This window comes from Styela clava, chromosome 14 (assembly GCF_964204865.1).
Source record: "Styela clava chromosome 14, kaStyClav1.hap1.2, whole genome shotgun sequence".
Taxonomy (NCBI): Eukaryota; Metazoa; Chordata; class Ascidiacea; order Stolidobranchia; family Styelidae; genus Styela; species Styela clava.
The window spans coordinates 7,911,186-7,926,217 of record NC_135263.1 but is presented as its reverse complement, the minus strand read 5'-3'; the positions used below and the strand labels follow the sequence as shown (position 1 = coordinate 7,926,217).

At 36.2% G+C, this 15,032-nt stretch overlaps 1 protein-coding gene across 13 annotated transcripts in view; it reads right to left on the bottom strand.

The window, feature by feature from the left end:
* The window catches only part of LOC120340681 (sodium channel protein type 3 subunit alpha-like), a 128,446-nt gene that overhangs the window by 26,091 nt on the left and 87,323 nt on the right, over positions 1-15,032 (bottom strand). For 11 of the 13 annotated variants that reach the window (XM_039409008.2, XM_039409006.2, XM_039409007.2 and 8 more), the window contains 10 exons: positions 10,848-11,059; positions 8,989-9,117; positions 8,317-8,414; positions 5,124-6,417; positions 4,775-4,919; positions 3,659-3,802; positions 2,900-2,938; positions 1,278-1,633; positions 249-736; positions 26-141 (listed from right to left, as the gene is read on the bottom strand). In XM_039409008.2, coding sequence (XP_039264942.2) covers positions 26-141; positions 249-736; positions 1,278-1,633; positions 2,900-2,938; positions 3,659-3,802; positions 4,775-4,919; positions 5,124-6,417; positions 8,317-8,414; positions 8,989-9,117; positions 10,848-11,059 — 3,021 coding nt within the window. Of the gene's footprint in view, positions 1-25; positions 142-248; positions 737-1,277; positions 1,634-2,899; positions 2,939-3,658; positions 3,803-4,774; positions 4,920-5,123; positions 6,418-8,316; positions 8,415-8,988; positions 9,118-10,847; positions 11,060-12,123; positions 14,857-15,032 lie in introns of those variants that run through there. The other 2 variants (XM_039409014.2, XM_078119796.1) reach the window with 2 other exon arrangements.

The window sequence follows — 15,032 nt, the reverse complement described above, 5'->3', positions numbered from 1 at the left end:
TAGTGAATATTCAATAAATACATACCCGTTCGGTCGCTTCAAATAAACCAGAAGTAGAAGATGTAGATCCACTAAAGCGACTTGTACAGTCGGTAGCAACTTGCAGAAAGCATGGTATTTCGTCGTTTGATTTCATGCAATCTGGAAAAAGATAACAGAATATCAAATCGACCTTTATGAGGATAATGGTCTTGTGAGAGTCAAGTAGACACGTTTGTAAATAAAATATTAAACAGGTTGTCCCATACCTTGATTACCTCGTAATGCTGGAGGGTCCAGTAAAGTAGTAGGTAAATTTTCTGAAACAGTACGGCTCCTGGGAGATATTCTGTTCCGCCTACAGTGCTCGCAAAATGACAGTGGGGGCAACATCACAGCCTCATCAGTTTTCGATGAAATATCGCTTCCAGAGCTGTAGATTGAGGATGACCTTCCCATCTCAAAATTTACATTGATGACGTCTAATTTTGTGTTACGAAGTTTCATGTCGACAGGGTCTGGAGTATTTTCAGCATATTTTGGTTCATGGACAGGTGTAACAAAAAGCGAAACCGGCTGTTCTTCTTTCTTTTTAACCGAAATGAAGTTCTCTGTGGAACCCAATTTTCTGTCAACATTATGTGAGCCACGACATCCTCGTATATAAGAACAACGATTGCGAAATGCGGGCATTTCAATTTGTCTGCTAGGATTTGAACAAGTAGTCTTCTCCGAATTTAAGACAAATGACGCTTCGCTGTGAAATACAAAGCATGTGTAAAACACAAGCCGGATGATAGTTTTGTCTGACAATATTATAAGAAATCGTGTTGAATAGGAATAAATATGGTGAGATAGGAGAATAGGCCACACTATTCCAGGTGCTTGAAAAATAAATCAATGTTATCTTTTATCAATTTAAGAGGGAGGGGTGGAAAAATCGTCAAGGTCATTAGACGAATTATGAGATTATATAGTAAATACAAGTGAATTGAAACGTTCAGTATAAATGAACCCTGCAAACTGCTGTACCGCATTACATAACTCAGGGAGCCATTTACAAAAATGTATAACACGAAAAAGTTAAAATAATAGAACATAACTCAAACGTCCTAGAAATGCCTTGGGTGCAGAATAATAAAATTTGTTTTATACAATATGAAAATTGTAGTGTTTTGCAGCAAAGTAGAAACCATTCTAAGAGTTAATCATTGCCATAAAATAAACGCACGTGGAGGACTTTATTCAAAGTTATTCATCTTATTAACAACCTAAAAGCTGATTTTGACGGAAACCACCTTGTAAAAGAATCTTGTCTATTTGGTTGTTTTGTCCTGCATGTTCTATGGTCCCTTCCGGAGGTCATATCTGAATGTTCTTTAAATAAACCATCTCCATACTTTTTAGTGTGTTGTCTGTATAATTGTTCTGATTCCTGATCTAAGCGAACCGGGGTCCTCCTATGACCATATCTAGAACGCTTACTGCTCCGATGACGTATTCGAATCCCACCAGCATCATTTATCGAAGTTAGCGACGTGGTAATCAATCCGAACCTACGAGTTCCTTCGGAGACACATCCACTACGTACACTGTCACATCTACTGCCACTTTCATCATCTTGTGTTCTAGAGCTGTTGTCATCGCTGCTTGCCTGTTGATTACAAACATAATTCAAACTAGCCAATTACCGTATTGGCATTCAAAACCGAAATTTATTCAATATTGAGTACTCCCGGAATGCTCAAAAGTAATCTAGTGATGAGTGAGATTATTTACCAATCAGTCGTTCTTATGTTTTCTCGAGATTTGTAAATAAGGTTCGGGCTTAAATTTTTACGATATAATAGTGGCATACTCTTGATCACACAGATATGGCCTGTGGTAGTCAGCAACCAACGTTTCGTTACCTTTTTCAACGTTTTTGTTATTTACCAATGGCATACTAGGTGTTAGGATTGTGTAGTTGTGACCCCATGGGTTACCCCACAAATTAATTCCATTTATTCATTTATGATTCATGCGTCTAGTAAGATTACCTAGCTATTCCGCGTCTATCTAGCTACCCTCATACCTCATGGCCTCTTCCGACAAAGACAATAATTAATTCACGGAGACAATACTCCTTCCGAGACAACAAATAATTCAAAAAATATATATATATATCTACCCTCCGTAACAATAATTAATTCGGGAACAAAATTACTTCTTAGATATTGGAAGAAAACCAAGATTTCAATTTAAGCTTACACTTAAAATATCAAGCCCTCTGAAATTGTTTCACTAAATATTACCTTCTATTTATTTTATGGAAAGTAAGGAGATAAACTCTTGGAAGCTGTCCGACAAACAATACCTAACCTGATCAAAACAATGAGAAATGTAAATTTCGGGCTCAGTTGACCACATTCTCCATGAGGCCCAATGTTAAAAATTGTTTTTGCCACATTATCTTTTCCCGCGTTGTATGTAATGGTAAATGACTGGTCTATTGCTGATGGGCAAAAATTTCACGAGATCTGATAATCTTCGCATCTGATAAAGGTTGATATGTTTGTGAAGTAACAGTAATAAAAACGAACTGTCATTGGTTGCCTACATACATTGGAGATACGGCAAACGACATTTGAAGGAGTATGCGGGTAACGAGAAAAAATGATCTGTTCACCCCGATCCCCCCACACATGATCCTGACACATGTGATTCGAAACAGCGCCTCTCTCGCGAGGCAATCCGTGTCTAATGCTTAGCATGATGTGCCAACAGTAACTTCTGTGTTTACTTCGCGGACCTAGTTACCGTATATTTATTGATGTTGTATAGGTTAGACTCGTTAGAGATCTCGGAATCAAGCACTGCACAGTAAGTTCACTATTAACCGAGTCCCAGTGTAAGGTAGTAAATAGTTTGGCAGAATTACCTCAAGTTCCCTTATTTCTGCCTTATGCTCTTCTTCTTCCTAAAAGAAAAATAATAAAAAAAAATATGACATTTTCTCTAATTAAATTTAGAATAGATAAAACAATATCTATTGAATTTTTCCGAATAATAACCACCCTTGAAATAAATATGAATAGATTTAATGTTTTACTCATTCTTCCCAACAACTGCTTCTCAATTAAAGTTATATTCAACTGGCTACGAAATGCAGCGTAGCTGTAAAGCGCAGTAACGACATTCTGGCCGTGGATTTGAAAGGATGTTTGTGATTATTCAATAGAAATGGACATGCTTTACAAACGTGTCACTGGTACATTTGGTTGCCATAAAATAATTGCTATATTTCAAACAACGAAAAAAATAAAAAAACCGTATGTTCGACATCAAATTATTTAATTCTATTTCAGTAGTTGAAGGACTTTCTTGATTGACCTGATACCAACCAAGCAAAATATTACCGCTCAGCGGTAATTGCCCAGTTCAAAACACGAGCTCATGTCTGATTATGAGTTTCAAATTTGTTTAGAAATATTCGTAGCATTCGCTTTCTACTCAGGGATATTGGCATCGCCCTTGACCCGTCTATCCAGAAAATGTTGACAGCATTTTCAGGTCGTCAGCATATGGTAAATTTTTAAAGTGGCAGTACATATCAGAGAATGAACTCGATAGCATACTAAAATCAATTTTTATATATTTCCTCAATTTATCACAGTCTAATAGTTTAAAAATGACTCACAATTTCTTCGTCCTCAACTACAGCTTGTTGCTCTTCATAAGCCATATATACAACAGCTAGTATTAGGTTAATAAGATAGTATGACCCCAAAAACATTACAATGATATAGAAGACAACGTAACTTTTCCCGATCGTATGAAGTGTCTGCATGAAATGGAGAGAAGACAGAGCGCTTTAAGCATGTCAATAAAACCGCAGTTTATATCTATTGTGTCATATATAAGGCGACTCGAAAACAAGTATTGTAACGCTAAATTGGTTGCCAAACGCGGTCCAAGGAACATTTATCACGTCTGGATTGTATTCGAAATGAGTGGCATTTCCGTTCGGATAGTTGCTTGAATTCACGTTAATAGCTTAAACTGTTTACGTAGCAATGCACATAGTTTGGCCTTATTTCGGCATGTAATATCCAACATATTCGATGACTTGTGTTCTTGTCTATAATTTGAGTGTTCTGGGAAGTCACTCAAATTACAGAAAAAAAAAACAATCATAAAACGTACAAATCAAGAAAATGAGGTTTACCACAGAGAAACATCGTCCTCAGGTTGCAACTATGTTTAAATACCATACATATTTGAGCACACGACTGAAATGGCATGTTTCGGTTTCGTCATAAAAATCTTACTCTGGCGCGCAGCCTTCACTTTCTTACTTACTTACTAATAAAAGTAACTTTGACCATTTTCTGACACAAATGTCGCAAAGATGTAAACCTCATGTAACTTATATTTTATCATTCGGTCTATCATTAAAAATAGGCCGATCTGAGGGAATACCACTCACGCATCATGCGCATTCAATGAACCGTAAAGCAAATACAGTACTTGTCGCAAGAAAATAATACATTTTTAAAGAGTTTTAACATGTGTGCCATACAAAGAATGTCGAATAAAAAACTTGTTCTGACATGCATACCACATTGCGCCCTTACAAAACTGGCTCCTTATATTTGAAAATCGCAATTTTATCAACCGGTAAGGGTAAAATGGACAATATTTAAACAAGAAGGCGAAGTCAATTAAAAAATTATCAAAAAATTAAATTAGTTTGCACAGCCATTTGCCAACGTCATAATAATTAAAACTAGCCTTATAAAAATTATTGTCATACCAGATAGAAGAGGCGGCTCCATGCATCTTGCGCAATGAGTCGGAATGACGTGAGGAAGGCCCAAAAAAAATGATCAAAGTTTGTATAACCGAAATCTGGATTTCCGCCAGCTTGCTTGCATTCGTACGCGATTGGACACACGGAGCTGTCAAGTATAAGCCAACAGTTAAAAAAATGACACCGTTCGCTATAACGAGTCGGTTAATTCCCAGGGTTCCTAATAAAAAGGGCCACTGTATTGTTATTTTTTTTAAATTCCACTGGTGAAAAGACGTTCGAGAGAGGGCAGTTAACGCTGAATAATCACGGTCGTGTCTTTTATATAGAAAGATTACCAAGAAAAACTTACTTCTCTCCTGACGTACAGTACAGTGGTTCCCGGTTCGGCCTATTTGATGAATTCTGGTAAAAATACATTCCACTATCCACTGATCTCAAGATGTAATTATTTTCATTACAATCCCATTCTTTCTCGACCTCTGTGCTCAACTCTTCCCGTGTGTATTCTCCAAAAATAAGGAAACCTTTTTCTTTGTTAAAAAATTTGATTGGATCCAGTGATTTCGTATCGGTCGCATTCGACCGGTCGGTGGAAGAAACTTTCGATAGTCGAAATAATACCACGCTTTTGCGGGCTCTCCAGCGAGGAATATTTGTTTTTCCATAAGCAATTATTTTCAACCATGTATTATTATGATAACAAGAATGATTCGAGAAGTCAACGGAAGAGTTTGACGACCTTCTCAATCTGATCGCCTCGTACATACAAGAAATATTACCTGCTAACACTTCAAAAGAGGTATTGCACGATACTGAAACTGCATGCATACTATTCCGTGTAGTTGCAGGACGTGCGTGAGTGAATGTGGTTGAATTAAGCATTATTTCGGCCGAGGGAACGTAAAATTTGACGCCATTGCTAACGCTGTCGATATATTCACAATTACTTTTAATTATGGAATCTCGGTGACTCATATGAATTGCCATGTTCAAAATAGAACATTGAGAAGTAGTCCGAATTTTTATCTGCTCGTACGCTAAACAGTGTTGGAAAACTGTATCACACGATTCTTTATATTCGTTTTTTTTCATTGTTGTCGCATTACTGTCTCTTGTTTTATTTATATTATTTTTCTTTGTACTTAAATAACCTCGATATTTTTCGGCCAAAGTTTCGTTTAATCGATCGAGGATAGTTGACGTTAAATTAGCGTCTTCGCTATTCCAATGTAAAGTCTCCACGAAGTTTGTAATTCCCTCATATATGGTTTCTCCTTCAACACGCGAGGTATTATAAAGTGGGATCAGTGCAAAAGGCGATACCCCCGGACTGTTGTATGATTGTTTGACAAGAGTATGTGTAAAATTTGAATCGTTTTTGAATGTTGAACTCGAATAGTCAGTTGAAGCTGCTACACTAAAATAATCTTCATGTTTCGGTGCCATATTCAAATCTACGACGTACATTGCGTCTGGCCCCACTGACAGAGAACCCGGTATTAAAACGCATTTATTTCGCAGAGTCCCGCTGAACAGTTGATAACCAACGAGAGCAAACACCGAAACACAAAATATAGTAAGAACGACGGCATCCTGAAGAGCACGTATCGATCTAAGCAGCGCCTTGACAATGCCTCGCAGCCCTGAAAATAAAACAAAAAGGTTTAAATGGCGGTTGTTAATGTGAATTTATTTACTAAAGATAGTAATTCATCCAACAGAGTTATGTAAGTAATACTTTATTGAAACAATTGCACTAAATTGGCACGCCATTATACAAGACAACTTTTCCTTCCATACCTTTACTATCGTATGTTACCATTGCAATCTCCGTAGATATATATATATATATATCGTATTCGACAACTTGAGACCGCTCCGGTATGTGGGAAAATCACAGATATTTCAAGATGCTCGCCCTGAGTAGTTTTTCATAATAATCGTGCTACAAGATGACATTTCGCAATCAATGCTATTACTAAAACAGTTTACGAGACCATATTCAAAATGGCGATTGTATGATCTCGTTTTCCTTGTGATAATAACTTAAACACATAATGTTTAAGAGTATTGTTTTTTGACTCAATAGTCAAATAATATATCTACTAATTATGGTGTTTTTGACTCCATTCATAAGTTATTCAAGCACAAGCTGCACTAGGCTGTAATGACTACGGAATTTACGCCAATTCCCACAGGATGTATTACTAATTCGTTCCAGTGTCTTCTCAAAGAAGAATCACTTCAACATGTTTATGGTTTTTACAGAACCGGTGCTCCATATTTTACACGTAATTAAGCTATGAAAATATTTATAGAAACAAACTTCTAATCTCATAACAATATCATCACGACATACGTGCGCGGAAAATTGAATATTTTGTCTGCATTCGTTATAAACGCGCTTTTAATTTCAAAACACGAGTTATTATTACACACCAGCAATTACGCACCTACTGGAGCTTCCTTTTTTGTATTTGTACAGTACAGTTTTGTGTAGTAAATTTTTGTATAACTATTTGTAATTTGTAACTATTGTATTTTGTATAATTATTATCTATATAAATACACTATAATAATATAGAATAACCGAAACTTTAAAAATGTTCGATGACGAATAAATTAGCGAATAACAATTGGCGGCTTATCACTTGAGATTTTGTACGGAATTAAATTATTCATTTATTATTTATTCAGGTATTTATAAAATATTAGTCACGGTTATACTTGCAAATTATAATATAATAAAAACCAAATTTTTAAATAATATGGATTTCCATATGGTTTTGAAAGTTCAGCTATCATTCTGTTATTGGGAAAGATTCTAGAATACCCTGTAGTATAAATAGAGAACTGTATCGAACTGCATCTCTAAATCAAAGCGGCGGTTTCAATATAAAACAGCATTATAGGGTGTCAATCAGGAATTCTGATCTGTATCTCATTGTCCACAGTAAGTTTGCTCGACCAGTTTCTAGTTTAAAGATTCACATAGGAATGGAACGCAGCGACCTTACATGGTTAACGTTTGTTGTCGTATTATTATATTTATTATGATTAAAATATTATGTTTATTTATTATTAAAATAATGCTCGAATAATTTATTATAAGTTTTAACCTCAAAAATGTAGTAACGAGGATATCACAAACCAATGCATTTCTAATTGATAAGTTTTTTGTCGACTAGAACTAGATTATCTATGAAGAAGTTTAACCGCAGGCGGTGAATGGCATGGAGCTTGCGTGTATCATTGGAAACAATGAATAACTATAGATTCAATTTGAACATAATATGATTCATCCAAACTTCGTTTTTAAGCAAGCATCACAAGAGAGAAGGTACAAAAAATTACAAAACACTGCAAATTATGATAATGTCGCATAGATGGTAAACATAAGTTGATGTCAATCTCTGCAACGTTTTTCTAGCTCTCCACTTGTTGTACATGGGAAATACATCTATCATGTATAGATATTATTTACCCTTTATATAATATACAGTCTTCAATAATCTATATCCATGCATCCAAGCAAAACTTACCAGGCACAACTGACATTGTTTTCAAAGCTCGAAGCACACGAAAAGCACGAAGAACGGAAAATTGTCCCACGAGATCTTTTAGTAATGCCGTAATTAATCTGCAATAATTATAGAATTGGCTTATTAACTTCGTCGTTCCTAAAAACCTGTATTTCCTTTTTCAAGATTATACAATTGTGTGGATAATGAAACTTGGCCTGGTCGATGTGATCTTTATTCAGTGTGTATACAGTAAATTTTCACCGACATTGCTACTATCGTAGATTTTTATCTTTTGGCTACAAATTCCATGAACTGTGTCGTAATTGAAGACATTGTTACAAGAATTTATTCGTTTTGTATCCCGCACCATCTTTTCCAACCTAGTCTTGACTCTTGAATACCCAAGGAGCTATGAATATACGAATACACTTGCAAACAATTCCGCGCTCAATATATCTAAACTTGTTTAGAAAAAGTCAATTTTTTGAATCGAAAGCTGACTCATGATAATATTCAATGAGAAATTTGAAAAATCTCAGCTTACCAATCCTCAAAAAGATAGTCTATCGTTTACTATTGATAATGACTCTGTAGCCATGAATAAATGGAAATGGGTATACGCCTGGTGAGGTACGATTTGAACATGTTTTCAGTTCGTTTATTAGCATGCGGTATTTAAAACATACTTACGCAAATACAATCACTATGAAATCCAACCAATTCCAAGGGTCGCGAAGGTATGCAAATCTATGCAATATAAATCCTCTTCCTATTATTTTTATTGCAGCTTCAAAACAGTATATGGCGGTGAAAACATGCCTATGGAAGAAACAATATGCAAACCGTCTGTTTAATCCAAATTAGTTCAAAAACAGTAGGTAAAATAGACAAGCATTCCAATAAACTTCATTTTCACCCTACGATCCGCATAACAGACAACATAGTCGTACTTTATGTAAAGCTCAATGCGTAGATTGACAACTATGAGCCCCATAACTTATCGTTAGTTTTATCAAGGTTGTTTGTGTCGCCACCAAAAAGATAAAAATGCAAGCCCAATTATACTGGGAATAATTTGTTACAAGGACCAAAACATATATTCACATGAACAATAAATTAAAATATACATCAGTTAGTCTTTGTCACATTATCGTTGGATGATGCCACGGGTTGACTGAGAATGAAATGCCATTGCATTTAAGCTGCGAACATACCACCTTTTCAAGACAAAATTTATGTTAAACTCAAATATCGATGACTTACCGGTACATTTTTTTACGAAGTGTCATAAAAAAATGTACCGGTAAGTCATCGATATTTGAGTTTAACATAAATTTTGTCTTGACAGGGTGGTATGTTCGCGGCTTAATGCAATGGCATTTCATTCTCATTCAATCCGTGGCATCATCCAACGATAATCTCAATCGTAATTTACTATCCCGATGTTAACAACCGCGGATGCTTCTAGAAAGAAGTCGATGGAACCTCATGAGACCAGTGCCTCAGCCATGGGGCCAAAAAAGTCACCAATAACGCGTGCGTCGGGGCCGCGCTCGACGATTTCCCGAATTATGATCATGTTATATACCAGAAGTGGCCAACCTGCTCTCGATCGCGATCGACTAAAATCTTCAAAATAGATCCCGATCAACTAAAATCTTCAAAATAGATCGCGATCGACAGATCAGTAATAAGGTTATACACAAAAATGAATGGTCACTGAATATGCAGATAACTGAACACACGCATACAAAAAATTCCACCACTGTCAATAAGAGGGATTTGTGGGCACATTATTATTAAAATCGACACAAATCGCGATCGCGTGTTGGCCACCCCTTTTTTATACCAATATAAAGTATGTTCAATCATTTTCTAGTATACTGTTACTTCAATTGTATTCTTTAGGATTTTTTCGCAGATCTTGAGATATTTCTAATGGCGATAATTGATTCGCCAGATCGCGAAAATACGAACCACCTCCCCTTCTCCTTCTTTAAAACCTCGGATATACCCCTATATGAGACTGTTCGGCACAGTATTCATTTAACCGCAGTTCTGACTCATATCGCACGGACAATTGAGGAGGCCGATCGAGATTAGGCAATGCAGCATGACAAATGGCAATTGTTACCGCAGGGACTAATCACGCAACAACTAGTGAAGAAGTCAGTATTTTCGATACAGCAGTTGTCCCAGCGCCAGTTTACAAATTATAGTTTTTTAATTGTCCTAAACCACTGACTTTACAGACTAATCCTATTGCAGTACGATGAGGTTTAAACCATTGTACCCCTCCTGAACAATGATATGAATGCCTGATGCCAGATCGTGGAATCAAGTCGTAGCGAATATGGTGAGAATGACTCGATTCCAGTGCTTACTACCAATTTCCGAGACAAACTAAGCCTCGACCGCTCAAGCTCTTATAGCCGATTATGCACACATTTAAACCATGCGAAGGCACTGGAAGTTATCCATAAAGTTTCTTGGGCTTAAATTTACGACACCATCAGAATACATGACTTTATGAAAATAAAAAAGCTTACTCCAGATAGTCTTCTATCCAGGGCGGAGGTTCCGCCAGCATCATACACACGCAATTGGCTAAGATAACCATCATTATAAAATGAGAGAAAAGTGGACGAATGAAAAGGTTGATGCAAAACTGTCGGATTTTACTTGTTCGATCAAAAATAAAGAGTGATTTTGACTCGCTGAAACGAAAAGTAGTTTCTTGCTGGTTGACAACGATGTAGGTCTGAAATAGAAAATGTCAAATATATTTAAATAACGATATAAATATTACACTGAGTACAGTACATTGCACGAGTTCATCAATATTCGACGTAATATAAATTTATATATGATAGTACCTATCACGGAATCTGTAGAAACAACGTAAACTAGATATGCCATCTGTTTACAAGAAGCAACTTATTTTGCCTCGAGGATGTTGCGCGATTTTGCGGGTCAATTACTCAAGAACGTGGCACGTTATGCGTAACCAGCGTGCTTAAAAATAACAGTCTTGGCAGCCAGTAGACTGAATGGTAAAAATAGTCTTGAGCGCAATTACAAAAGTCCAATTAATTCAATAATGTCTGAGCATACATTATGCAAGATATATGAGATTAAGATACCATACGTCCGCGGCGCCTTATAATTTGAAAAACGAATAAAAAATGATGAACTATATCTAGTTGACTAGCAACCCGTCATAAGTCATCAAGGGAAGGAACAGTTGTCACAAATATAGAATATTAAATAAAGATCTTCAGGTTTACAATTATCTACGCTAAATTACCATTGAAAGCGGAGGGGGGGGGATTTTTATATACAATCTGTGAAACTATACATTAGCGGAAAACTTCTAATCCTTGTTATGTAAATACAATAACTAACTTACTAGCCTACTTAACAATGACTATAACTTTAGTAAGAAAAGCCTTTCATCAAAAAGTAGAATATATGTAACCTGTCAACGAGCAAGGGAAGCCCTGAATACATAAGAGTCATATGGGGGCAAGATTATATTTTGTCGCCGACACTGAATACCTCAAACCAAACAATAAGTATTTTAAAATATATTTCCCGGGGCACAAACTGATCGCACTCAGGTGAAACCTGAAAGCATTGAATGACTATCCCTGTAGGGTGAAACGGTCACAGGTTTTTTGTATAAATATATGGTTTGAATTTAAGTTGAAACGATCAGTTTATATAATAAATTAAATAATAATATCCTCGAGGTTGAGGCACAAACGAATACTCCGACAAACAACTTTAGGCCGATGACAGTTTTCTTACATATTTATAGAATACCTTTTCGTCGAATAAGGAATGCCAAATATTTGTGACATTTCTGACAAGGCGACCAGACCTAGTTTTCGTTTCGTCGGACGACCACTTTCGTCTTCGTCGTTCTTGCAATTTTAGCATAGCTTGTTGGTGTTCATGCTGGAGGCGTCTGATTTTTTCTTTTCTGGCCCTTTTCCTTGCCGCATATAATTCCATAGAATCGTCGGATACTTGCGAATAGTGTTGTAATTCCGCCTCCGACTCGCTATCATTTTCACAGTATTTGGTAACTTCACCAGGGTCCGGCGAGATATCGAGTGCGGGTCCCATTATTGTTGCACAAACGTAGCATGGTTTTTTTTTCGGCGAATCTGTCGAGTCACCCAACATATCATCTCGGCGTAAGTCTTCTATACAGCCATCTGAGTAAGATCTAGTTCGTTGAAACCCTGGCTTCGGAGTAAACATTATCCACGATTTGTTTTCAAAATATATTACTTCTGGTTAGTCGTACTGCTTCTCCTGAATGAGACTCTAACCTTTCGTGCTTCACATGGCTTCTATAGCTTATTTGATAAGTTTTTATTTTATAACCTGTATGCTACACCACCTGGTATAATTGTAGGAATTAAATATCGAACATCCGTCTTTCGTTTCAAATCCAGCGAAGGTAATTATTCACGCCAACGACGTTTCGTTCAAAGCTCTGACGCGCGAATGGTAAGAAGCTCGTTCAGCCTTTCTCGATACCAGTTAAACGCATCAATGCACGCCAGCGCCACCTCTTCCATTTTTGACGGCAAGTCAGTCATAACAAGTGAGAGATTCGCCAACGGATTTGCTACGAAATACAATATCGGCCAGAAAAAAATCGAGATCGATGTTAAAATTGAGACGCATTTTCTTCGCTTATACGAGATTTGAAATAAATCGCATGTATATTTGTGGGTAACACTTTTCATGCACGAAATGTTATAAATTCCATCCTCTACCCCCAATGTAATCACAATGATCGAATAAGGGAGAATTAAATTGCTATTGTTTTAATCTACTCACTGTGTAGACTGAGTATTTACCGGGCGAGAGTAATTTTGGCGAGTTTTTTTTGTAATGTAGAAAATTGGAACTAAACGCAACTTTTAACGGCTTACGGCAAACCGAATATGCCGAATGAAAAAAAATTCGCTTGAATTTCTCATTTCACATAAGTCCGTCGGCATGCTACATTTACAATCATTTAAATTTACTTTTTTTCTATCGTTCCGACAGGTTCAATATCTAATATAAAGCATATAAGGACATCGAAAACATTTTATCATGAATTCTCGAGAAATTTACAAATTTACAATATTGAAGCAACGTAGTGTAACAGACGAAAAAAGTAACTGATTTCGTAAGAAAATCCGCAATAAAAATGAAATAACTCACGTAATACCCTCGGTAAGCCCACATTACATCGGAGTGGCAATGTAATACCAGATATTGAAATTTATGATATTGCATGGATTTATTGTGTACCTAGAATAGTCTCAATAGCATTTGATTAGATACTCAGACTAGAAGTGTATCAACCTGGCTCGCGTACCCCTTAGCAAAATCGAATTTTGGATGATCCAAAATCGATAGGTCCTATCAAGTTGAAATATTTGATCAGAAAAATTCTTCACATAAACTTCTTGAGATGTTATAGATTTGGGAATTAGCTCCGGGAGATGAAAATCTAAACGTACCATCGCCCCAGTGTGAATTCGAAGTGTATTCAACGAGTGTGATGTTAGACCATTACACTTTTTAAGCATCATCAAGAAGGGGGCGCCGACAATTTAGTGTACAAGAGGGTATTTTAAACTATAAAAGTATAAAAAGCGTGCTATATCGCCAAACTAGGAGTAAATATGACTTTTATTACTTTCACTGATTACGTATATTGTAGAGCGGGACAAAACGGGACACGCACAATTTCGCTTCCGAAATGCTTTAAAATACGAAAAGTAATAAGTACACAATTTGGTATTCCTATAAGATTGATCAGCATGATATTAGTAAAAAGATTGTTTGCCGTTTGAGGCAAATTCACGCAAGTCGCGGGTTAACCACCAGTAAAGACTACACACCGCAATTGCGGGGATCACGCAAAAATTGACAACATTTAAGTCGCGTAATTTAGATTTATAAAACGCGGCAGATAATAGTTCAAAGACGCTCTCACTCTCAGCTCAGGTGCTCGGAAAATTTTTATTATTATTCGCAGATGAATCTTGATCTAGGTCGAACCACCATAAATGAAACAAAAAAAAACAGTCGTGGGTTTTTAACACCAAAGTCAGAATACGAAGCGAAAAGCGTCCATTTAGACGTTTGTGAAGTAATATTTGAAGTCATTAAGTTAACATAATTCAAACCTAGCATATGAATATACGAAAATAATTTTATTTCACAACGGAACACAACAGCGATTTGCTTGAAAAGCAAATTAAAATTCAAAAATACTACACATATATCGATGTATTGAAATTCATGGCGGACATTGCGGCTAACTATATTCATTAGTTTCAAACTTACTCAGAGCAAAAACAAAACAAAACATGACACATTACTAATAGATCGTCATTTTTCCACAAAGTAATAGTCAATAACTTAATGATATAACCGCGTATTGACAACCTGGGCAATGTATTATTTGTCATCCCGCCTCTCAAATTCTTCACACTGACGTTAGCCTTAAAATACTAAAAGTGAACGACATATTATACTTTTACCGTTTTTTCAGCTTTTGAACACATTGGAGTAGATCTACACAAATAACAAGAAAAATAACTGAACCTTTGCCATCCATGGATGGACAATATCTGGCAAACATTTTACTCCATTGGGTCGTTTAAAATAAACGAATTGATGCCTGATTCGTCACGTTTTAATGAAAGGACTGATAA